Here is a 23,763-nt window from a genome sequence, read left to right as displayed (position 1 = left end):
ATTCGCGATATCGGGAGTGTGACATATGAAGGGCTCATGTGCAGGCCGGACCTCCAGCGGCTCAAATGCGACGCAAATAATGGAGGTCGCGCATGCGATCCGGAGGCGAAGCCTCACATGAGCTTCTCTCCTGGAACTTCGAAGCCTCGGAGGAGCTTCTCTCCCTCTAGAACTTTTTCATTTTTTTTTTCACTGCATCGGACACATACTTTTTTCTCGGTGCACGAAGTTCAGTATATGGAAGGATTCAATTGAAAAAAATTCATATTTTTCCAAATCAATTATTCAAATTATATTCGGATTGCATCTTCGTCTTTGTAACGACCACATCTTTAAAATAGGACTACAGTTGACTATATTTAAAATAAAGTTTAAATAGAATAATTTTAATTTGAATCAGAAATAATCGTTCCAGATTCACAATTATTTTAGTTTTGAACCAATAATAATTGTTCTTGACAATAAAATTATTTTCCTTCAAGAAAAATGTTCCACCTTAAAAGTTATTTAAATATAGTTAACTTGGATCTAATTTTGAAGATATCATTATAAGAAATCCATCAGTGCAATTTGAAATTGATTGCAACATTTCAGTTGAAAGTTACGAGTTTATTTGATTCAAATATCCTTTTTATACATCCTCTCAGAAGATGAACGCATGGACGGTCCACAATGTTCTTTTTGCGACGACTCACTGACCAGTCACGCGCGCTACCTCAAATTGTGCGCCATCTCGGATAGCGGTCAAACGCGTCGACCTCTCGAAAGGAACTCGAAGCTGAATTCTGACCTCGTGGGCATTGTTTGGGTATAATATATCGCCTGCCGGCCGAATTTTTTTTTAAAAAAGCTCTCATTCAGAAGTGCAAAAGATTTAAAATTTTGAACGCCTCTCGTATTTTTTATATATAAGAAAAGAAATGTTCCTCTTCCTTTCCTGCCCCCGGGCTGGACTGGGCCGGGTCCGTGGCAAAGTGACCCGTACCAGGCCCTCCACGTCGGATTGCTTGACGACAGAAAATTACCAGGCTGCCCCTCGGCTCCTCCTCCTCTTTCCTCTTCTGGCCCTTTCCCTTGCCCCCCCTTGCGGCTGGTGTCCCGCCTCCACGCCACGCCACGAGATATAACCGCCGCCTGCCAGCCCCGCGACACCCCCACGCCTCCCTCCCTGTCCGTCCCTTCCCGAGGCGGAGACCCGTGCCGCGCCTCGCCTCGCCTCGCCTCGCCTCTGTTCCACCCCGTGAGCCAGCGCCAGGCGCCCTCCTCCGGTTGGGTCCGGCCGGGTTTCGGGTCTCGACGCCGCCGCAGACGACCCCCCCTGCCCATCTCGGCGGGCGGCGACCACGAGGTACGCGCCGGCACTGTCTCCCTTCTCTCTCTGCATCCGCCATCCATGTCTCACCTGAAATCCCAATCCGCCCCCGCCGCGCGAACGGGCGCCCCGGCCGGGAAGAGCGCGGGGAGCGAAAGCGGCGCGGCGCCTGATTGCAGCGACGCTCCCGATCTGATTGATGCTCGCGCGCTGGGCGTAGGCAATCGCTGCGCCCCTTCCCCGATCGGCGAGGGAAGGGCGCCGCCAGACGCCAGTCTAACCTGATTTGGGGGGAAGGACGAATGCCGCGGTCGGGGTCAAAACTCAAAAGGAATCTTCGTTCCATCGATCCGACAACTGCGTGAGCGTCGATTACCGGTCGTTTTCTCCGCATTATAGGAAAAATCGGGGAGGGATCGCCTTGTTCGTATCTGCTTTTGCGTTATTCTTCAGGACCGCGATTCCGTTGGTCTGTAGGTGGCCGTGTTTGTCAGGCTTATCCCCTTGTCCGGGAGCGAGCGACGTGGTGGATAGGTTCAATCACAGTAGGGTAGGGTCGACTGGTTCCATTGTATCATCATGCTGCTCGGGCTCGCCTACTTTGTTTCTTTCATCTCATGTCAAATGCCACAGCTTCGTACTGTACTACTGTGTGTCCGTGGTTGTGTTTTGGTCGCTTGTAGACGAAGATGTTGCTCTGATTCCTCTCTCCCGTGCTGTCTACAAATACCACCTGCAGTCCAGTGATTGATTCTAGACGGGAGACGGCAGTCCAGTTACATTGGAAATCTTGGGTTGCAGAGTCATCGTTGTAGCTGAATCTTAGTTTGGTACTCCACCTTCTTTTCCATTCTCAGTTTGAGGAACCTAGTTCTTTCTGCTTCCCGGATAGCAAACATCCTCAATGGTCGTCTTGATCCTGTACATGCCTATTTACTGATGGTATGGTTTCATTTTTGAGGTTTAGTTGCAATTTTTGTTTGTATCAGGTAGAGTGTAATGCAGCTTTGCAAGGGAATGAATGATGTGTGGGCTGCGTGGGTACCTGTGATTTTTCAGGCACCTGCTTGAATCTTCTAGGTTGGTCTGTGCTCTAGTCTGGACTGAATGTTTAGTAGGTTTCAGTTAGGAGTGTGACTGTCATGTAACTTCTGGGGGAGGGAGCAAAGAAAAAGAGAGGGAGCGAAAAACAAAGAAATCAGTTTTGTTATCGCTGCAGAAATTTTGTTGTTCTAACCATAGTTGCGTTGTTTTTCTTCTATTTCTTAATTCCATATAATAAAAAGGGACACGTTACTGGTGTGCATTTGGATGGTTTGAATGGAATATAATGATGTGGCGTTGCTGAACCTGTTGAGTTATACTCTGCATATTGTGTTATTAAGGACTATTCTTTGTGCAAATTTGTCCTCAAGTTTTTTTTACATGAATGGATGTTTTTTCAGTATTTACATTTAACTTGTTATGAAATTGTTCTTACATCAATGCTACTTTTTTTTTCGTTGCTCCTTCCCTGCCAAATAGATTTCTTGCCTCTTCCTTCTTTTCCACACTAGTTGTAGGCTTTCAGCAGGTTTTCTTAATAGTATGTGGCATTTCAGCAGTGCATGTGTCATCACCTTTGTATTGACATGTATCTCGTTTTTCAGATGGAAAGCCATAGTTCATCACATCCTCAGATTGCTGAAGTGAAAATGGACATCTCACCGTCAGCTTCTGGAGCAGCAGGGAACAAAATCTGCAGAGGTGCTGCCTGTGATTTCTCTGATTCCAGTAACAGCTCGAAAGATGCCAAGGAGAGATCCGCATCCATGAGGAAGCTTATAATTGCCGTGATCCTTTGTATCATATTCATGACAGTGGAAGTTGTTGGCGGCATCAAAGCAAACAGTCTTGCAATCTTAACTGATGCAGCTCATCTTCTTTCTGATGTGGCAGCTTTTGCCATATCACTATTCTCTCTTTGGGCTGCTGGATGGGAAGCAACACCACAACAGTCTTACGGGTTCTTTCGTATTGAGATTCTTGGTGCATTGGTCTCCATTCAGCTCATATGGTTGCTTGCTGGCATACTCGTATATGAGGCTATTGTAAGGCTCATTAATGAGAGCGGCGAGGTGCAGGGCTCCCTCATGTTTGCTGTATCAGCTTTTGGATTATTTGTCAACATCATAATGGCTGTACTTCTGGGGCATGACCATGGACACGGCCATGGCCACAGCCATGGTCATGGCCATGGACATTCACATGATCATAGCCATGGTGATTCAGATGATGACCATGAAGAACAAGAGCAGGGCCATGTGCATCGCCACGAGCACAGCCATGGAAGTTCTATTACTGTCACAACCCATCACCACCACCACCCAAGCACTGGACAACATCGTGATGCTGAGGAACCATTGCTTAAGCATGAGGGTACCCAGTCTGCTGCCAAATCTGCTAAGAAACAACGCCGAAATATCAATGTACACAGTGCTTATCTTCACGTGCTTGGAGATTCGATCCAGAGCGTCGGGGTAATGATTGGTGGGGCTATCATCTGGTACAAGCCTGAGTGGAAGATCATTGATCTCATCTGCACCCTCATCTTCTCTGTGATTGTACTGTTCACCACAATCAGGATGCTGCGCAACATACTTGAAGTACTGATGGAGAGCACTCCCCGTGAGATTGATGCCACCAGGCTCGAGATGGGGCTCTGCGAGATGGATGGTGTGGTTGCTGTCCACGAGCTTCATATCTGGGCCATCACAGTAGGGAAGGTGCTCCTAGCATGCCATGTGACAATAGCAAGGGAAGCCGACGCTGATCAGATCCTTGACAAGGTGATCGGATACATCAAGACAGAGTACAACATCAGCCATGTGACCATTCAGATCGAGCGCGAGTAGGGATATCTTTAGGCTGCCAGGGCATAAATGGTGTCTTTGCCGGTTATCTTGTTCATGTCGGCTAATACTGCTTTTTGCACCGGGGAAGGCATCAGACAGTCAATCGAGCCACAATGCGCTCACAGCTTTGATGCTGGGTACTATCATCTATTACTAGTCTATTAGGTGAAGGAATTATTCGGGTGGTGTAGTTGTCAGTCTGTGCATTCACATGGATGAATTTTTCGGACATGTTGTTAACGCCTTGTGGGTTCATCGAACTGCATCTGTAGTGAGAAATAGTTTAGCACCCTGTGTCGTCACCTTTGTGTAAGATAATGTTTCTAGCATGAAAGGTATGAAGTTAGTGAGTGGACTATGGCCGTTTGTTTTGAGCTCTGTTTTGCTTTGTTGCAATTGAATGGAGCGAGCCGGAAAGGCACGCTCTCATCTGACCACTGAATTCTCGGTGGCTGTTAACACTTTCTTTGCCTATGACGGGTCTGTGCACCTTTGTTCCTCTATTGCCATGTAGTATATCTGTTTTCCAATGTACATCTGCTGGGACAAGCAGATGCGAAGTTTTTTTCCTCTCTCGAGTGAAATTACTGTTACTCACACGTACAATATCTAATGTCTTAAAATACTGAGGAAAGTGGTGGGAAACGGTTATGTTCTAGTCATGTTTCTGCCAAACAGCAAGCTCGTCACCTGTTTTTGAATTAAAAAATAAAAAAAATTGTGAGTCAACACAAGAAAAATTCAGTATCAGGAAAAATAATTCTATTATTCATAAACTCTACTGCTGCAGCGAAGAATGAGTTCGATATGATAATGACGTCATAATTAGGATTACGATAAGAATCTCGAGTCCTTGATGCCGCTCCTGTCAGCGCTATATTCCCAAGGTCGTGCGCAAGAACTTGGAACAATCTTGCCTGATGTCAAACCTCAACTTGACTACAGAGCTCATTTGCAGGAAAGAGAGAACACATTCAGCGTATCTTCAGTTCAGAGAACACATCCAACAGCCATCGAACAGCATCCCGTCCTAGAGTAGTACAAGTGCGCCTGCAGATATCGAACTCCTGCACTCCAGCAGCAAGAGATGAGCTTGCTGGATGATTTGCAACAATTCAATGTCAATTATTTGGATTCGTGAATTGTAGAGTTCGATATCTACAAGTCCTGGAAGCAATCTACAAGTAGAGAAGCATCGGTACACAACAGCAATCTCAGAAGAAGAAAATCGATTTCTTGAAGCATTGTACAGGTTGCAAGAAAGGCAAGAGAAATTGCATTGAGCTCTAGCTAATGAATCCCCATCAAGGTCAGCACACCGACTTCTTGGCCCGGAGGATGGTGCATTTGGTTCTCTGGAATGCAGTGGCAATGACATCGGGGTCGACGAGCTGCAGCTCTAGCAAGCAGATGACGAGCCTTGCGAGATAGAATATCATGTTGCCCAAATCGACACCTCCCAGCTCGATGTCCCACCACGGTGATCTCAGTTCGACGCAAGTGACAAGCAAATGCTGAAATTGATCTCCCCGCCCCCAAAATTGAGATCTCATGCAGATGCAGCAACAATCGAACTTCTCGCCGTCCAAAACAAGAACCCACATAACCAGGATCGTGGCCTCACAAATTGAAATCCCGCCGCCGGAATCAAAGGTCCTAGCCACCCTCCAAAATCAGCTCCCACCACTGAGCTTGGGCATGCTGCTGCCCCAAATCGAATCTCTTGCCGAATGTGAAGCTCACCACAAACCGCATCTGACTTCGTGCCTCCAGCTCCAAGGTCCAAGCCTTAGCTTATTGCCGCAAAATTGAGCTACTCCATAGGGCACACAAGCAGATAATGGAGATTCGGCGAGATTAGAACGGAGACGGGGGATAATCCCAACTTCAAGCAGAGAAAGGAAAATATTAGAACTGGGACAGCCGAACGGGATGACGGCCGCGGTTTCCGTTATCTCGCGGCGTGGGACTAGAGATCTAAAAAAAACGAATCGCTAAGCTCCTGGAGGAAGCGGATGGGTTCCACGTGTGCGGGGATACGGATGGGTACACGCGAAGGAGGCAGGGAAGCTGCAGCCCTCGCGTCCCTTGGACTGCATCACCGTGTCCAGTCTTATGCCCACGTCGAACCTCTCCATGAAAACGGGGAAGCTCAGGGCCAAAACGGGGCCGTGCGGTATGGCGGGGCCGGGGCGCTTGGATTCGTTTTCTGCGGTCCAGATGAAGGATATGTCACACGCGAAGGTATTTCACCCAATCTGAGTTCACAAGTTGGGCCGCCGAACCCGAACATGTTATTCACAAAAAAAAAAACCGAACTGTTGATCTGCTGCTTGGAATAGTCGAGCTGGTGGGCCGTGGGAATGGAGTATCGAATCGGCCCAGCAAAAAAAACCTAAGGTTGCATTTCGGCGGTAGTGTACACAGGACTTGGTGTTAAGGCTGTCCACAATGGCAAGAGCAAGAGCAAATTTGCTCTTGCCTCGTTTCCCACGCCCTCTCTGTCTACAGTGCCAAACAGTACATCTACAGTGCCAAACAGTAGATTTACTCCTCCATTTCCTCCTATCGCTGTGGACGGTCTAAACGAGGATTGATTTGGGCCAATTCTTCAGCTTCTTGCACTTTCTGCTACTGCAGGCGTCCAATGGAACTCGCAAGTCATCTAGATCACTCATCATTTTCGTTCCTAACAGGCATCATTCGCAAATGCTAAAGCCCTTTTTATAAGATCTACAACTTTTTCCTACTAATTCTGGTGCATTCACTTGTACCGGAGAGTGGCCACGTTATCCGAATCACCTCGGCCGTCGGATCGGCCGATCCAACGGTTAAGAATAATTGGGAATGTAAATTTTGCAAAAAAAAACTCTCTAACTTATGAATGAACCTACAGTCCATCCACTGCAATTTTGCAAAAGAGCCTCCGAACTTTGTGAATGTTAATTTTACAAAAACATTCCTGAACTTTGACAAAATTGACACGCACTCTATTAATAGCAATTTTATGAAAAACACCTGGATTTGGGTAAAATCAACCGGCACTCCGCCTACGTCGCTTTCACGTGAAACCCCTCTGAATTTTGGCGAAATCAATCTGCACTGCACGAACATCAATTTCATAGAAACCCCCAAGAATTTTGCGAAACCAACCCCTTAATATGTATCAGTGATGGGTTAAATCACCTCCACACTTACACACTGCATACACCAATGCATCAACACCTATGATGACTGTCACACACATGCTTTGTCACTACGAACACATGGGGTGATCCATAGGTATATTTCAACGCTCCACACCTCACACACATACATTTCACAACCCAAATTAAATTTGACCTAGCCCGCAAACAAAACTTTAGAAGCACTGATATATATATGTTCGGGACGGGCCTTTCAGGGCGCCAAGGGCTCGGTATTTTTCTAGTATTAGCTGTTTCCGGTAGCGCGTGCTATTTTCTAGGACTCACTCAGTGCAGATGGGGTGGGGGGTATCTGTGACAATAAAAAAAACTAGTGGCACGTTTAGTTTAGTCGTTGCATAGCTCTCGTTGGCTGTGGCAAAACTATTTCCCTCGACATTATAGAGTTTATAGGTGACATGGTATTTTATCGCTACACAACATTATTGTTTCGCCACTGTTTACGATGCATTTATTCATCGAAAGACAGTATTAGTTTTACAGCACATCGGTGGAGATACCACCATCCAGATTATCAGACTAATAATAACCACCAGATTGTTCACCGAGATGGGGCGGCACTTCCACCTTACACAAGGGGTTCACACCAAAATAAATAAACTAAATAAACTGGAAGAAAACACAGGAAGGTCGATGTAGCGTCTCCTCTTTTTTATTGTAACACAAACAGCGACCAACTCGATTTTATCCGATCCGGTCTGAACTGACACGAAATGCTGTCGCTAGGAAGCCTTTGGCCTTAGGGTACGATTAGAATCTTGCCTGCCTACCTCCCGCGGCGGCGGCGAGGACGTGCTCCACGAACGCGCCCATACGCGTCTTGTCCAGCGACACGGAGACCTGCACCTCGCCGTCCCGCCTGCCACCGCTCAGCATCATCCTGCCGTCGCAGTCCAGCGGCATGTGATCCACCAGCTCGGGCCTCCCGAACCCAAAGTCCAGCGTCTCGTACAGCGGTACCAGCGGGTACCCCGCCACCGCGGCGAGCCGGCCGGGCGGCACGTGCCTCACCCGCTCCGCCCACAGCACCTCCGTCCCCGCCAGCGGCGCCGCCGCGACCTCCTCCCGCAGCGCCGCCTGGATCGCCCGAGACGCGTGCAGGAGCCCGGAGGCGCCGGCGAGCTCCCGCGCGCTGGCGCTCGCCAGGCACTTCTTGACGCAGGCCCCGATGTAATAGCGGCCGCCGCCGACGGGAGGGTGGCTCAGGCGTCCGCGCAGGTCCGCCGGGAAGGCGAGGTAGTAGTAGCACGCGCTGTCTTCCGGCGCGAGCCCGCCCTTGGAGCGGACGAACGCCGTCCAGTACAGCGCCGAGATCGCCACGAATCTGGACACGCGCTGGGGCTGGGGCGGGGGCGCACGGCCGCCGGCGTCGGACGCGGCGAGCCTGTCCACGCTCCACTGGAGTGAACGGATGCTGTAGGCGCTATGGCACAACTTCCGCCACGCCAGCCCGGGTCGCGGCCGGAAGTAGTGCTCCGTCGTGCTGGCCTTCATTCATCAGTTTTAACTAAGGTTTTAAATAGCCGGCTATAGCTTTCGCTAAAGACACCTATAGCTGCTAGGCAGGGCAGCCGCTATGATATTTAGCCCGCTAAAATTGGCTATAACTCGCTAAATGCCGGCTATAGCCCGCTAATGCCATAGCAGCAGTCCTGCCGCTAAACGCCTTGGCCGGCGATTTAAAACCTTGATTTTAACAGGATTAGTTATTAACTAGAAATGGTCGCGGCGTTACCGCGCATGGCAGTGTGTGGTCTGCTTATGTGCAGATGGCCCCCATTTTCTTTCTTATCTGGTCTGGTGAAGCGAGGTAGTTATAGGTTGGAATGTGGGTGCTTTAGCTTCGTATCCGCGGGTTTTGAGATCTCGTGCATGTGGACTGTTTTTTTTTCTAGTAAATCATCATAAATGGTGTGAGTTATAAAAAGAACACTATGAGCATCTAAAGGATTTACCAACTATCTTTAACATACCAGCTATCTGTCCTCCAGTGGTGGCTAGTTCGTCAGCATATACAACATCACAGAGAAACTACATTTATGCTACTAGCATGCAAGCAGCATCAACCAGCTGGAAGCTTGCAAGCAAATGGGGGTGGGGGGGGGGGGGGGGGGGGGGGGACAGTATTTAGCCCCTTCATAGAGATATTCTGGGAATGATACTCTCTTACAAGCTCCAAACGTACTCGTATGGCGGCTTTGATCTTCAATTAGGTGGTTGATCAGCAAAACAAAAGCAATCAGTAGGTGCTTAAATGCCACATACAAACATTAATCTTTCTTCATAAAAGATAGGTATCTTATAAGCTGTCATTTCAATATGTATACTGTTGTATGGTTTCTACATATGTTCAGGGCTGTTGAAAACTTTGTTGGAATAAGTACTAAAATTGAAGCCATGGAAATTGCATAGCACCACATATAGGAATCTGACTCATTAGTAATCATAGTTTTGGGACCAAATACAAGGCCGGTAAATTAACCCATGTTTTTGTCTCTGTTTTTCTGATCAGTCTGTCAGAACATTGAGCAAACTACATATCTCAGTATTCAGTATTCTTACGCTATAATCGGAGAGAACATTGAGCAAACTCCATATCTAAGAATTTAGTATTCTTAGGCTATAATTGGAGAAATTTTCCTTCGATGTGCAATGGCACACATCAGATTTTTATATGCAAGTAAAGTGAAACTGAAATGAGAATGCAGATAAATGCATCAATGATAAGATATTGTTTGGTCTTCCAATATGATTAATAATTGCGTGCTGCCGAGATTAACGATGCTAGCTAATTGACTCGTCAAGGAGAGGAGAGAGCAGCTGAGGATGAACAATGCGCTGCAGCATCAGAGGCCGCCCGGTGGGAGGATGGAGCACGGCTCCATGTCTGGTGAGCAGCAGGGGATTAGGCAGGGAGCAGACTGCGCGGCGACCCAAGTGGACAGCCTTTTGAGTGGGTTGTGGGTGGTGGCGCGTACCTGATGGAGCTGCCGGGCACGCGCGCAGCGGGACGGAGCTGCTCGGCATACGCGCCTGCCAGGGCACTCAACGGAGGGCTCGTCGTCGTCGGTAGGCAGAGCCATCCCAGACCCCTGTGCCTGCCTGAACTGATTGTTGCGGGCCGAGCAGACATGCCACCGGAGGGAGCTGCCTGGCCGGATTTTGTGAGCGCGATTGCGACGGCGACAGGGACGGGAAGAAGCAACAACTAAGGGAAGAGAGGATCGAAGAGACTTCAGGAAGGCTTTGGAAATGTGCTATATACAAGCCACGTGGAAGTGTTCAATGACGTTAGTTTTTCATCCAACGCTCTAGAGAGAAAAGCAGATGACGTGGCCCTATAAAATGCATTGGTTTGGTGCATAAATCGTATATAGATAAAGATTATTACTTTGTGTACGTGTTGTATTGCCACCATTCATCAGAAATTCATTAGTTGATTTGTATTGAATGAATCCTATATCTTAGCTGCTGCTTACCACGGGAAGGTTAGGCGCGAGCTTCCTGAGCACTGGACGGCGGCGGCGGAGGAGGCGTCCATGATATCGATCACTCGCAGTCTCGCACTGGTTGGTACGTGTGTGTGTATGCTTCTTGGCCCTCCTACTTTTATAGGCCGTCGTCGCACTTAGGGCTGTATCCCGAGACGGCTCAGCTCGGTCTAGCTCGTTAGTCTAGCGAGCCAGCTGGCTCGGCTCGTTAACAAAACGAGCAAAAATAACATTTCGGCTCGGCTCGTTAATAGTCGAGCTAGCTTGCTAGGCTCGTGAGCTAAATGTAAATTACCTTAACAGGTAAAATACAAAATATAAAGTGATTATAAAGTTCCAAACTTTCCAAATTCATCTTGCATGAAGCATGCACAAACCGCAACCGATCAACAATTTTCTAATTATGTTTATTCTAATTATCAGACTTCGATGACCCAATGACACATAAAATAGAAGCCAACAATAAATACATGAGTTGTAGCTTAAAACTTTAGGCTAAAAATATTTTGAAGGTCCAGAGGATTGGGTTGTTTTAGCTTGGCTTTCTTGATCCTTATAACTTAGTTAGCTCGTGAGCAGTTCGCGAGCTGATTCGAGTTAGCTCGCTAACGAAACGAGCAAGCTCGGCTCGTTAAAAAATCATGGTCGAGCCGAACAACAATTGAAACGAGCCAGATCGCGAGTTTTAAGCCCGTAGTCCAGCTCTAGTCGCACTGTATGCTATGCTGTTCTTTTTTACAGAGGTGGGTCTGAACTCTGAAACCGCGCGTCAAAGGGGCAGCATGCATGCTGTTCCACTTGCATACGCGACACAGCACGTGACGCCATTAACCTTTTGTTTTTTTCCAGAAAAAAGAAGGACCGTGTATCTGGCCGACGTCATGTGCGTGTATCAGGCTATCAGCCAGATTGTCTTGACACGAGGCGTCCTCATAAGCTTATCGTACAGTACAGATGATAGCTAATTAATATTTCAAATCCATTGGCTTTGATCAGTTCAGGACTAATCCATATTTAATCCATTATCACGCATCAAACTAATTTTCAGTCCTGTTTTCTTCTGCGTCTTCTTCCAGTTTATTTAGTTTCTTTATTTTGGTGTGAACCCCTTGTATAAAGTGGCAGTGCTGCCCATCTCGGTGAACAATTTGGTGGTTAGTCTGTAATAATCTGGATGGTGGTATCCCCACCGATGTGCTGTAAAACTGATATAGTCTTTTGATGAATAAATGCAGGGGCTTTTGCTCTTAACTCTAAAAAATTTATACTCCCTCCGTTCCAAAATGTAGGTCGTTTTGACATTTCTAGATTGATATATTTTGCTATGTATATAGACATATTATATATCTAGGTGCTTAGCAAATACTATGAATCTAGAAAAACCAAAACAGCCTACATTTTGAAACGAAGGGAATATATTGCAACAGAAAATGTTGTATTGCACGGTTCCATTTCCCTTTTTTTTCTTTGTTGGTGTGCCTCGTTATGTTCCTCTGTTGCAAGTGATGTGATTCTCTCTTTTTAATTTTTTTTGTCAAACTATCATGACAAAAAAAGAAGTTAAAAATCTATGTATTAAAGGGGAAGAGATATAGCAAATATGTCCATGAGTTGCTATACGGGAAACCATTAACATATAAAGATTTATATGCTATACATCATATGTATAGTAGCATAGTAACAGTCGGTCAAGGATTTTTTAGTCTTTTTTATTTTACTTGCCAAGCGTTAATTTTGTTCGGACTCTTAACTCAACATATGGTCATACAGATTTTAAACTTTGATCAGAATCATTGCTTATTTTAGAAATACTATGCGTACATGTGTATATTGAACCGGACCCGCAATAATCCTTGACATTAACGGAATGACGTTCAGGAGCAGCACCCTTGATTAGGTCGTACTCCACCCGTAATTGCACATCAATATCAAAATGGATTCGCATGGTAAACAGTAAAACAAGTGCGAAACAATGTTGTGAAAATACCGTGTCGTCTTTCGAAAAATAAAATACCGTGTCAGCTATAAACACAATAACGAGGGTGAATAGTCTTTGCTACAGTCTGGCTAACGAGGTATGCAGCAACAAAACTAAAACGTGCCGCTAGGTTTTTTATTGTCACAGATCCCCCCCCCCCCCCCCCCCCCCCCACTCTACAGCGAGTGAGTCCTAGAAATATCCATGCTATTCCTCATTTGGTACGGTACTGTGTGGCCTGGCTTTCTGTTCATCGCGGAGAGGTCAGACAGCAGGTGATTTGCTCTTGTAGAGCTCCCCGAGATGGGAAGAATCAAACGTGTAGCATATGATGATGGATCCAAAAAAATCGAATCAGGTCGGCAGGGGACAAGGCGCCAGCAGGCAACTATTACAGTTTTTTTAGGTCAACAGCAAGGGAGAGAATCACCTACGTGAGGCCTTGTTTGATTTTTTCGATTTAAGTTATAAGTCCCGTCCCATCGCATTTTAAAATACCAATTAGAAATATTACACATAGACTTATTATGAAACTAATTTTATAAGTCGTGACTTAATCACAAAATGAATCTATTAAATCTAATCTATTATCTTATTATTTGGTCAACAAACAGAGCTTTCATGTTCGCTCTCAATGCCTAGAAATTCCCACGTTAATCGTAGAAAAATAAAAAAAATAAAAATTACCCACCATTGTCATTACGATAAAAATTACCCTAAAACACCCATGTGCCTAATTAAAAATCACCCACCAATGCCATTATAATAAATTAAATATAAAATATCATTTAGCTATGTATCAGTTACAAATATATACTGTTAATAAAAATTAAAGCTAACAACAATCAATCAAAATAAAATAAAAATAAGAATAATTATCTGCATAATATTATTAAAGCTCAACAAATCAAATTGTTATTATAGGTAGATCATAGTTGAATTGTTTTAATCAACAATAAAACATAATTTACGATAATGAACATGATGATGTATGGTAAAAAAAATAGTATAACCTTTAAGTAAGGATACAACGACAATCAAATTTTTGAATTTTCAATACTAGCCGCGCAAATGCGCGGGCTATACGCCTAGTTAGTCAATAATTTGACTACTACTTGCTACAGTAACCATCTGCTAATCATATATTAATTATATTTAATAGATTTGTCTAAATCCCTAATTGTAACCTATGCAATTAGTTTTATATTAATTAATTAGATGGAAGATGAAACAAGTTCTGAACAAAAACTTTAGGGGAGAACACTATGCCTATTACAGCAGAATAAGCATGTTTTGTCTTGCGCTCTAACTCTCTTCAAGACAGTATTCCTAGTCAGAACCTTGTTCTGGGAGAGAAGCAAGAGGGGGAAAAAGTAAAGTACTCGGGGAAGTACTGATTTATTATTTTATTGTTTGCCACCACACTATGATCGGTGATGTTCCCAATCACTCACTAGCATTAAAATGCTAGTTGAGAGAGAGAACCGGGTCCAAATTTCATTTCAAGTTTGCATCGTACATCTTACAAAGGCACCTTCTTTTGATGAAAGAAAAAACCCACACACGTCCTCTTATACATACAAGTTAAAATGCTAGTCACTCCTCACAAGCACGATGTCGGGTTGTGGGCTCTTTTGGCAGAAGTATAGGCCCACGCATGCTTCCTGATCCGAGTTGCAAACTGATAGCACGGTCCACGCCAGCATTGAGGTGGATCTGAAATCCAGAATCCAGATGAATGGAGTGGCATGGCCAACAGCCCGGAGAAGACCAGCCAATTCGCTGGCGCTGCAGACATCACTGGCTGCAGAGCAAGCAACTGAGGTGCGCTGCCACAGAGCCAAGATCAAGAAGAACCCACCTGCTGTGATGATGGCTGAAAGAGTAGGACTCCACTAGAGGTCGTTCTTTCTTTTTGTTGTCTTCTTCGTGTATTGGCTTGCCTGTACGAAGTACCTGTACTAAGCACAGATACACGATGATGATACGCATTGGACACCTGGTGCGGTGGCGCTGGCACATCATACTAGGTGAGCAGGAATGGGAAATGGTTTTTTTATTACACAGTACAATTTAAACACTCCCAACCCATATGCACATTTATCTCTATAAAATTACGCACGCAAACTCTATTTTTATGAGCATCTTAAAAAACTGAGTCGGCAAATACTTATAATTGATGAAGTCACTATAGACATTCCGTGCTAGATGGAAATATCACCTACAATTGAAAGTACAACGACATCCCTTGCAAAAAAAATAACCTTTTTTTAGATTATACAACACACGCATATTTACATCCTTATTAACATATGTACGCGGATTTTATTTTTAAAAAACATCTTCAAAGACTGAGTTGATAAATTTTCGATATAAATAACAGGCAGGCTACGTGACGGGGAAACCACGGAACGAAGGAGGAGGTCCGGATGATGGGGCCGTGGCCTGCCAGATCGCCCCACAAGATCAGCCTGTTTACCAGTGCTGTGCCTGGCATTGGCAGAGGCACAGAAGGCAGCAGAGCCCAGTCGCCCAGAGCTTGGCACTGGCAGAGGCCCAGAAGGCGTTCAGAGACAGACGCAGACGCTGACACCATCAATCCATCATCCAAGCAAGCTCCTCGCCGATGCCCCGGACGGGCCAAAAGTCCCGGCAGCGGCAGTGGGCCGGTTCCGTTTCAAACAAGCGCTGCCGCGTGTGGGCCCGGAACCCAGACAAGACACAGAGCGGCCCCACAACACAGAGCCGCCATGCAGTGCAGGGACCGCCGCTACGATTGGCGAGCAGCGGTTATGGCTTACGCGTGCTCTGCTTTCAAACGGCGTCGCGTGCTCTGCTTTCAAACGGAGCGCCCGCCCACGACGCACACCTCCCTCCTTTATTCCGCGTTGCGCGTTTCACACACCGGATTTGTACCCTCTGTCTCCCATTCTGTTCGTGCTGCATGTTACTCCACCCGGCGTTCCCTCCCAAAAGCATTCACAAAGCTCAAAATCACCGGATATATTTTGCTCGTTCCTTTCTTTTATGTAGCATGAGCAACAAAAGGCTCCATGCAAAATTACTTTGGGGGAGAGCTTGTTCTACGTGCCCCTCGGCCAATTCAAACTATGCCTATGCCATCTTGACGAGCAAACCTTTTTGTTTTTTTTAAATGAGAAATGATAAAAGTGCAGTAACTAGTCCTAGTAGTTGAAACAAGGTTTTCTGAAATTCATGGCGGTCAAGGAGGTCAAATCCAAAAGAATGCGTGCGCAACTTCTCGCTCCTTTTTTTTTTCAACAAGCCTCGCCTTTCTTCCGTTCCGTTTGCCTGCGGGTCCTTCACTCCCTCCAGCTTTCCGTCCGTTCCCAGTTCAAACCCACCACCAGCGGCAGTAGGGCTGGAAAAAAAAAAAGCTCGTTAAGCTGGCTCGGTGGCTCGTTTCAAAATTGCTCCGATTACGTTCGTTCTTTTTTTTAAAATAAAGATTAGTTGATTTGGAACAAAAGTCAATTTTGCCCGGCTCGGCTCGACTCGTTATGCTCGATTTGAAATTGCATATCAAACAACGCGGGAGACTATAATAAATACAAATATATTGATTTTGAAGAAAGCTCGAAAAAACTCGAGGCTCGGCTCGATTCCACGCGGCAGCGACCACGTTCCCCGTTCCTCCCACCCCACCCACGGCCCCGTGCTCGCCGGCATCCACCACGCGCCCAATTCTAGGCGGCGCTCGCATGGCGTCGTCCTCCGGCCTCGCGCTCGACTTCCTGCGCCGACTCCTCTGCGCGCGCGGCGCCGGCGCCGCCCCGTGCCACCTGCCCACGCCGGAAACGGAGCCGAGGAGCCCCTGCATTGTGGCCAGGCTCATGGGCCTGGACGCGATGCCGGCCGAGGCGCCGCCGCTCCCGCTGCGCCGGAGCCGCTCCGCCAGCTCCGCGGAGGGGTCCCCGAGGCCGAGCCCCTGGGACGCGCCGCAGGAGCAGCAGCAGCCGCGGGTGGTCCGGGCGTCCGCGTCGCTGAGGGAGAAGCCGGCGTACCTCAGGCAGGAGAGCGACGAGTTCCTTCTCCTAAGCTTCAGCCCGGAGGGCCACCGCGGGCGCGACGTCAGGGAGGAGCTCGAGTTCCTGCTCGCCGCCGCGGAGCCGACGGGCTGCGGCGAGAGGGGACCGGACAGGGCCCCGAAACATAGGAGGAATGGGTACTGCCGCAAGCTGCTGTTCGGCGACGACGAGGCGGAGTCCTCGTCGGGCCGCCGCAGGAGGATGCCGGCGGCGGAGTGCGACGCGCAGAACTCGAGCCCGGTGTCGGTGCTCGAGGTGAGGGATGCGCAGGAGGAGTCCACCACCACCACCACCTCGTCGTCCTTGGAAGAGGTGGATCACGCAGAGCCCTGCTCGGCTACCTCAGGTCCGCCCACCTCGCTTCCTCGATTGCATTGCTTGTTTCGTTGCTGCACTCTGCGTGATAATCTTAGGTCCCATAATCTTGCCATCTTGGCGACCTCCCATCTCCCAATTCAGGAGCGCAGCAACCTTCACCTCATATACGTTCCGCATCAGAATTTGTCAAAGAGAGAAAAAACAACATATCAGAATTGCTGTTCATTTTCAACAATCTGTCAACAAAAATGTTTTTTAGATTCATGGGTTGATATGCCATAAGCATTTTTTTTGTGGTCCATGTTTTAGGCTTAACCGCTTAACTATGCAGCATCTTCTTTCTAGTTATTGACCGAATGAGTCCAAGGCAGTGTATTCCAAAATTCTGGAACCTCATTTTCATGTGGCCTAATTATTTCGTCATGCTTTCTCTGAATACTGTGAAAGCTGTGGAAAAAGATACTCATGATAGTAACCCTTCGCTTAATCCAGTACTAGCAGATACTGTAGCTAATAGACACTTGACATGGTCCAAAAATTCATAAAACGCGGAAGGAAAAAGAGACTACAAACCCAGTACTGATAATCATCATCCCTTATGAACCGCAAACTGCGAGAACTGCAGTGTTTTGCCAATTGTTTCAGTCAGATATCACTATGCTGCGTATGAGTTTCTTCCTGGTACTGACAGCGTGGTTATTGTATCCATGGACTGCAGATGAAGTTCAGACAACATTGGAACAGCAGAAATCGAGGAAGCTGCATGCTGATTTCGACCAGTTCGATAATCTGTCTCCCCCGAGAAGCTCTTGCCATGCCTCCTCAAGAAGTTCAGACAGGGAGAGGAGGAATAGGAGAGTCGTGAACAAGGCTGAGGTGATCGCACCAGATGTCACTGGCATCTGGCAACGCATCTGCAGAGTGGTCGAGGAAGATCTGAAGAACATGAAATGGTCGGTACATGATGGCGCAGATGTCGTCGCCGAGATGGAGTCAGGCATCCTTGATCACCTAGTACGTGAGATGGTGGATGAATTCGTGCAGGGAAGGTCTGGAACTGTACACGTTTTCCCACTCCGATCCAAGGAACAGTTGGGTGGGAAAACTTTTCAGACAAGACGAGCAATCGGATGCTACTGAACAAGGATGGACTGATTAGTCTTCAGTCGCTCTCCGGTTGTAACTTATGCTCTGAAATGTGATATCAAGATCACTGAAACAACTGAATATGCAAACATAGCAGCAGGCATAGCTTCAGAGATTGCTGAACCTGAAGATGAAGATATCAGGAACCCTGGAGTCTCTCTGTACTGCCAAGCTCGAAAACTGTACATGATTTTACTCTCTAATTTAACTCCATGTACTAGCACCTGAATAAACGAATTACATGCGAGTTGGTTTAAAATAAATTACATGCTTGTAGGCCATGTGCATACCGGTAGAAAATGAAAATTTGGAATTGTGGTCAAATTAGCTCTCTGTATTTTTTTTCCAACGGAATTCGATTTGCGGCTTCACAAAAACTCCAGTGAATTAATACTTCATCTTTCACTAAAAAAAATCCCTCAAAAAATTGATACTTCATCAAGAAAATAAAACAATGTGTTTGCTGATACTGCGTGATTTGAAAATCACCTCCGATTTGGACAGCAGGTCAGATTCAACGATTTAGATGCACCAAGTTTTTGAAATACAATCTTTGCACATTTGAAGTATTAAATATAGATTAATTATAAAACTAATTACAAAACTCGTATGTAAACTACGAGACGAATTTATTATGACTAATTAGTTTGTCATTAGGCCAGTCTCAGTGAGGATTTCATAGAGAGTTTCATGACATTAAATATCATCAATTTTGCTGACGTGGCAAGGAGAGATAAGGATGGAATTTTATGGGATGAAGAGAGTTTCATCATCATGAAACTCATCTGACACGGTTACCTAGTTCCCAGTTTAGATATCTGTGTCCATAAAACTCCCACTGAGACTGATCTTAGTATCATTGTAGCTTTACTGTAGCAATTTATTGTCTAATTAGAGCATAATTAGACTCATTAGATTCGTCTCGTAATTTACAAGCAGCAATTAGTTTTTTTATTTTATCTAAATTAAATACTCCATGTATGTGCCGTAAGATAGTTTTGGAATTTTAAATTTTGCACCTAAACATGACCTTAACAAGATATTAGGGACAAAAAAAACTTCCAGGGTTTCGGCGAGGTGTGCGCAGATCTTACAGATACATAAGCCCGCACCGCCGGAGCCTCCATCAATTTCGTACTGCACACCACCATCGACCAAAGGGACGCAGCAGATCGGCGACGCCGCACGCATCGGTTGGAACCGGCGAATCGCGTGCGACTATTCCATGCCGCGAGAACGGTGACTCTCCCTTTGATCGGAACTCGGAAGTGCCAAAAGATGGAGCGCTAGGGTCCTTTTTGCAAAATATAGGATCGATATTAATAATCTCGATCCAAACAAGGTGGTATTTGTAAAATACCGGATCTATGCTAACCATCATAGCTCAAACAGAGTAATTGGGCGCTGGATCGATGAACCCTCCGTTGCTACCGGTGTTCTGAAATGCATAAAGGGAGGGCTTAGGATGATACCACAATCACCGAAGCAAGTATGCAATCATAGGCTCATAGCACATAGTTCAGAGGTTACTGAATCTGAACACATCTGGAATCTGCATTCTCCCTGTGCTCCCTAGCTTTGCAACTGCACATACTTTTCCTCTCCACTTCAACTCCATGTACTGACACCTGAATAACTGAATGAGATATTAGTTCCTGATAAAATACGTCAGTTTGCTGCTGAATATTGGCACTCCTCTTCCTCACATTGATAACTATCTGTATCTGTCAAAGTTTGTCAAAAGAATTCAGAACTTCACATGAGATGTTTGGTTCTCTTATAGCTACGTATCTGTCAAAGTTTGTCAGAAAGCAAAAAGAAGAAGAAGAAGAAGAAGAAGAAGAAGAAGAAGAAGAAGAAGAAGAAGAAGAAGAAGAAGAAGAAGAAGAAGAAGTTCATATGAGAAATGGCTTTCATTCTTTGTCAAGTTCATAGAGTCAAAGAAGTCCATAATTGGTGGTCTGTTGCCTGTTGGCACGTCCAGCTCGTCGCTCGCTAGGCTGTTCCTCTCCCTCCTTTAACTCTGAACCCGATTGCTCACCTACCATGAAAAACAAACGCTCCTACTTACTTCGCAGCCTAAATCATCCCGTGACCAATTGTTCATCGATCATCTTGCAAAACACCAAAACTGCAACATTTCCAGGACGGCGAATGATTGTTCCATGATCGCGAACACTGGTCTTTTTGTTTCTTGAAGAAACCACTGACGAATCTGAACGGGCTGGAGCTGGAGCTCCTCTTCGCGCTGCGCTTCCGCCTCAACGTCACGCCGGACACCTTCGCGCGCTACTGCGCCGCGTTCGAGGGCCAGATGCTCGTGCCGATGCCGGCGGCGGCGGCGGCGGCCACCGACGAGGAGGAGGCCGAGCGCCGGCGCCGCGGCGACCACCAGGCCGCGCTGCTGCTGATTAGGAAGGCCAAGGACGGTGCGGCCACCGCCGTTCGTGAGCGGGCCGGGGTCGGGAGCAGGGCAGCCGCCGCCGCCGGAGTGCCCGTCGTCGTCCCGAGAGTGGCCGTGGAGATGATCGCCCGATGACGACACGATTCTTTCAGTTAATTTGATTTGTTGGTTCCTGTGTCCTAGGAGGCCTTCGTTTCCTGATTGATTCTTGGTGAGCTGCCACGACATGCCTTTGTTGTGTTCGCGGTTGTTGATTGGGTTGAGTACGAGGGCTTGATGAGCTCGGAGTACAGCATTTTTTTATTTTAATTTTGGACTCGGAGTCGAGCGAACAACAATGCATCCTCTGGGCCTGTTTAGTACGAGGCGTTTCACTAATCACATTCTATTCTTAAATAGTACGACAGTTAGAACAAACTAATTACTACTAGTATTTATTTAGAAACAAATGTTAGATTAAAAGATAATGCAAAGGTAACTGACTGAAAATAGCAGGAATTTTTTTTGAAAGGAAGAAATAGCAGGAATTTTAAAACAGAATCAGTTGATGTATGTGAGGCTCGATCACGGTTCCATATATGATGTGTCTGGATCTCACCTTCCAAAGCAAAGTGACTAAATTTTAGTCACCCCTATTTGGATCAAGTGACTAAAAGGGATTAAAGTTTCAAACAATATGACTAAAAGTAACTAAAATGAAGGACAGTCGAGCAGACCCACTCAACTACTCCTTTTAGCTACTCTTTGGGAACTAATGGGACTAAAAACATTTTTAGCCACTTTGTTTCAATCAAGGTCTATGACAAATTTGAGCTCAAGATATAAATTAAACCATAACCGAATGTCAAGAAAGGATCATAAATAGAAAACCTCTGACAGCAATCAAATCTGCACCGCACCACATTCACTGACGACTTGATGTAACAAATGCTTGTACAATACAATTTTTTTTTTGAAGCGAGGCAACTTTGTACAATACAATTTACAAGGGCAAAATGGAAATCTTGGTTAGGTAGTAGCGGCGGGGAGTTTGTCGCCCCCCCACCCCACCCAACCAAAATCCACTCTAGAATTTGCTTCGGGAAGCTGGAGCAGATTTTAGATTATGGATTCAAAAAATCTGCCGCATCCAAACGGGGCTTAATATGTTCAGTAGGTGTTGTACTCTTTGTTCATCAAACTATTATTACCATATTGAACATTGGAGTTTGTATATTAAATATTTGATTATTCCCAAAATAAGGAAACCAGGTGAGGCAACCACCGGTTGACACGTGGCTTCGTCATTACTGCTTATCTTGTCTAGAGGAATTACGGCAGGCTCAATGCCAACCTCAGCGTTGTAACACCTGACTCGCGGACAGTCCGCTCGAGACTGGCGGACAGTCCGCGAGGCATCGCCAGATATTTATCTGGACGGATGTGGGACCCGCTGGTCAGATCTCTCTTCCTCCTCATTTCGTCCAGAACCGAGCGACGCTAGACCGCTCGCCTCGACGTCGCCCTCTCCCCTCGATCTCCCTTCTCCGGCCATCCTAACTTGATTCCTTGCGTGAGTACCTTCCCTAGCCCCTCCTCCACTTTCCCAAACCTCCAGACCGACTCCTCACGGCCGGAATCCTTCCCACCACCGCCGGACGCCATTGGAGGTGTTGAAGCTCAGTTCCACCGCCGATCCGCCTCTCCGGTCGCCCTCCACTCGAACCGACCGCGGGAATGGATTCGTGGTGAGTTTCTTATGCTTCACAGCCTTTTTCCCCTTCCATGGCGTGTCGCCGGCGCCGGAGCACGGCCTCCGCCGTCGTCACCGCCCTTGCTGCCGCCTAGTGCGTAGGTCAGGAATTAGTTATCGCGGACGGTCCGCCTGGGAGGAGCGGACGGTCCGCCGGTCAGGTTAGTTTTTGTCCAGAGGCGATGTTGCCTCTGGTTGTCTTGCAAGGTTGACTGCGGACAGTCCGCTATAGGGGAGCGGACGGTCCGCCGTTGAGGCTTGAAATTGTTCCAGAGACGATGTCGTCTCTGGGGGTTCGCAGGGGTGAACTGCGGACGGTCCGCCACTTGGGCGCGGACAGTCCGCAGTAGAGTCTAGGAAATTGTCCAGAGACGTTTTCGTCTCTGGTGGGTTGAGTACTTGAACTGCGGACGGTCCGCCAGGGGTGGCCGGACAGTCCGCAGGTAAAATGGGAAAAAGTTCCAGAGACGTTGTTGCCTCTGCTGGGTTGGTAGGATAGTGCGGCGAACAGTCCGCCACTCGGGCGCGGACAGTCCGCAGGGTATTTCAGTTAAAGTAAACTAGTTACATTCTTGGGCTGCACTCATTTAATTCATATGCATACGTGTAGCATCCGCATCTGAGGGAGCCGTCTTTGAGGTGATCGCGGCACCACAAGAGCAACCGACGCAAGCCCAAGAGGAGAGGTGTGAGCACCCGGCCCAAGGCCCGTCTGACCCCAGTGTTGAGCAGCAGGCGCAAGGCAAGCCCCGGTGCACATCCTAGTATTTTAAATTAAGACACCTATGTATGTTTCTACTACTTGTGCATTAAGTTCAGGAATTGTTTGGAACCCTAGTTGCATGATTCATAGGATTCCCAGAGTTATACTAGCATGTATAGGACGATAGTTGTGCTAAGCTTAATGTTACCGGTAGAAGACGAGTGGTCTCCTGCACTCGTGAGATGTAGGTTGTTAGGAGTCGAGTAATTTCCGGTTACTCGCGAGATACGTTATTATCTTTATATAATTCAGTATGTGAGATTAGTTTCGAAATGAACATGGAAATGTGAGACCGAGCGGGGATGATGGATAGGTATGGCAGCAGGACAGGGTTCCTGGGTGTCTTAGCCCCGTCTGTGTCGATTAAGGACCGGTGGATGTGGCAGTGCTGATAGGGGATTGAACTGTACTAACCGCATGCCGGGAGTAGGAGGTAGTCGAAACCGGTAAGCCGAGTACTGCCTTGCTTC

The 23,763-nt window shown here is 46.8% G+C and overlaps 3 protein-coding genes and 1 long non-coding RNA gene across 6 annotated transcripts; 2 read left to right on the top strand and 2 right to left on the bottom strand.

Moving 5' to 3' along the window:
* Window positions 1-1,089: 1,089 nt before the first annotated feature.
* Window positions 1,090-4,665, top strand: LOC120697341 (metal tolerance protein 1-like). Of its 3 annotated transcripts, none has more exons than XM_039980519.1 (2): window positions 1,090-1,348; window positions 2,962-4,665. In XM_039980519.1, exon 2 carries the CDS (start codon window positions 2,962-2,964, stop codon window positions 4,204-4,206), a length of 1,245 nt encoding a protein of 414 aa, XP_039836453.1. In that variant the 5' UTR covers window positions 1,090-1,348; the 3' UTR covers window positions 4,207-4,665. The 3 variants fall into 3 exon arrangements, with proteins under 3 accessions (XP_039836453.1, XP_039836454.1, XP_039836452.1); XM_039980520.1 differs by lacking the exon at window positions 1,090-1,348 and adding an exon at window positions 1,701-2,142; XM_039980518.1 differs by lacking the exon at window positions 1,090-1,348 and adding an exon at window positions 1,701-2,254.
* A 3,497-nt stretch (window positions 4,666-8,162) lies between these two features.
* Window positions 8,163-8,906, bottom strand: LOC120700563 (anthocyanin 5-aromatic acyltransferase-like). Its single transcript, XM_039984813.1, has one exon. The coding sequence runs from the start codon at window positions 8,904-8,906 to the stop codon at window positions 8,163-8,165; it is 744 nt and encodes a 247-aa protein (XP_039840747.1).
* Window positions 8,907-16,503: 7,597 nt separating this feature from the next.
* On the top strand, window positions 16,504-18,700 carry LOC120697339. The gene is made up of 2 exons (XM_039980517.1): window positions 16,504-17,276; window positions 17,967-18,700. Exons 1-2 carry the CDS (start codon window positions 16,604-16,606, stop codon window positions 18,386-18,388), a joined length of 1,095 nt encoding a protein of 364 aa, XP_039836451.1. The 5' UTR covers window positions 16,504-16,603; the 3' UTR covers window positions 18,389-18,700.
* LOC120697340 lies at window positions 17,202-20,255 on the bottom strand. The gene is made up of 4 exons (XR_005684439.1): window positions 19,925-20,255; window positions 19,770-19,832; window positions 19,489-19,688; window positions 17,202-17,401 (listed from the first exon to the last, which is right to left on the bottom strand). It is a non-coding gene; the product is annotated as an uncharacterized LOC120697340 (long non-coding RNA).
* Window positions 20,256-23,763: the final 3,508 nt, after the last annotated feature.

This window comes from Panicum virgatum, chromosome 3K, assembly GCF_016808335.1.
Source record: "Panicum virgatum strain AP13 chromosome 3K, P.virgatum_v5, whole genome shotgun sequence".
In the NCBI taxonomy this organism is placed as follows: Eukaryota; Viridiplantae; Streptophyta; class Magnoliopsida; order Poales; family Poaceae; genus Panicum; species Panicum virgatum.
This window is presented reverse-complemented; position numbering and strand designations above follow the sequence as displayed.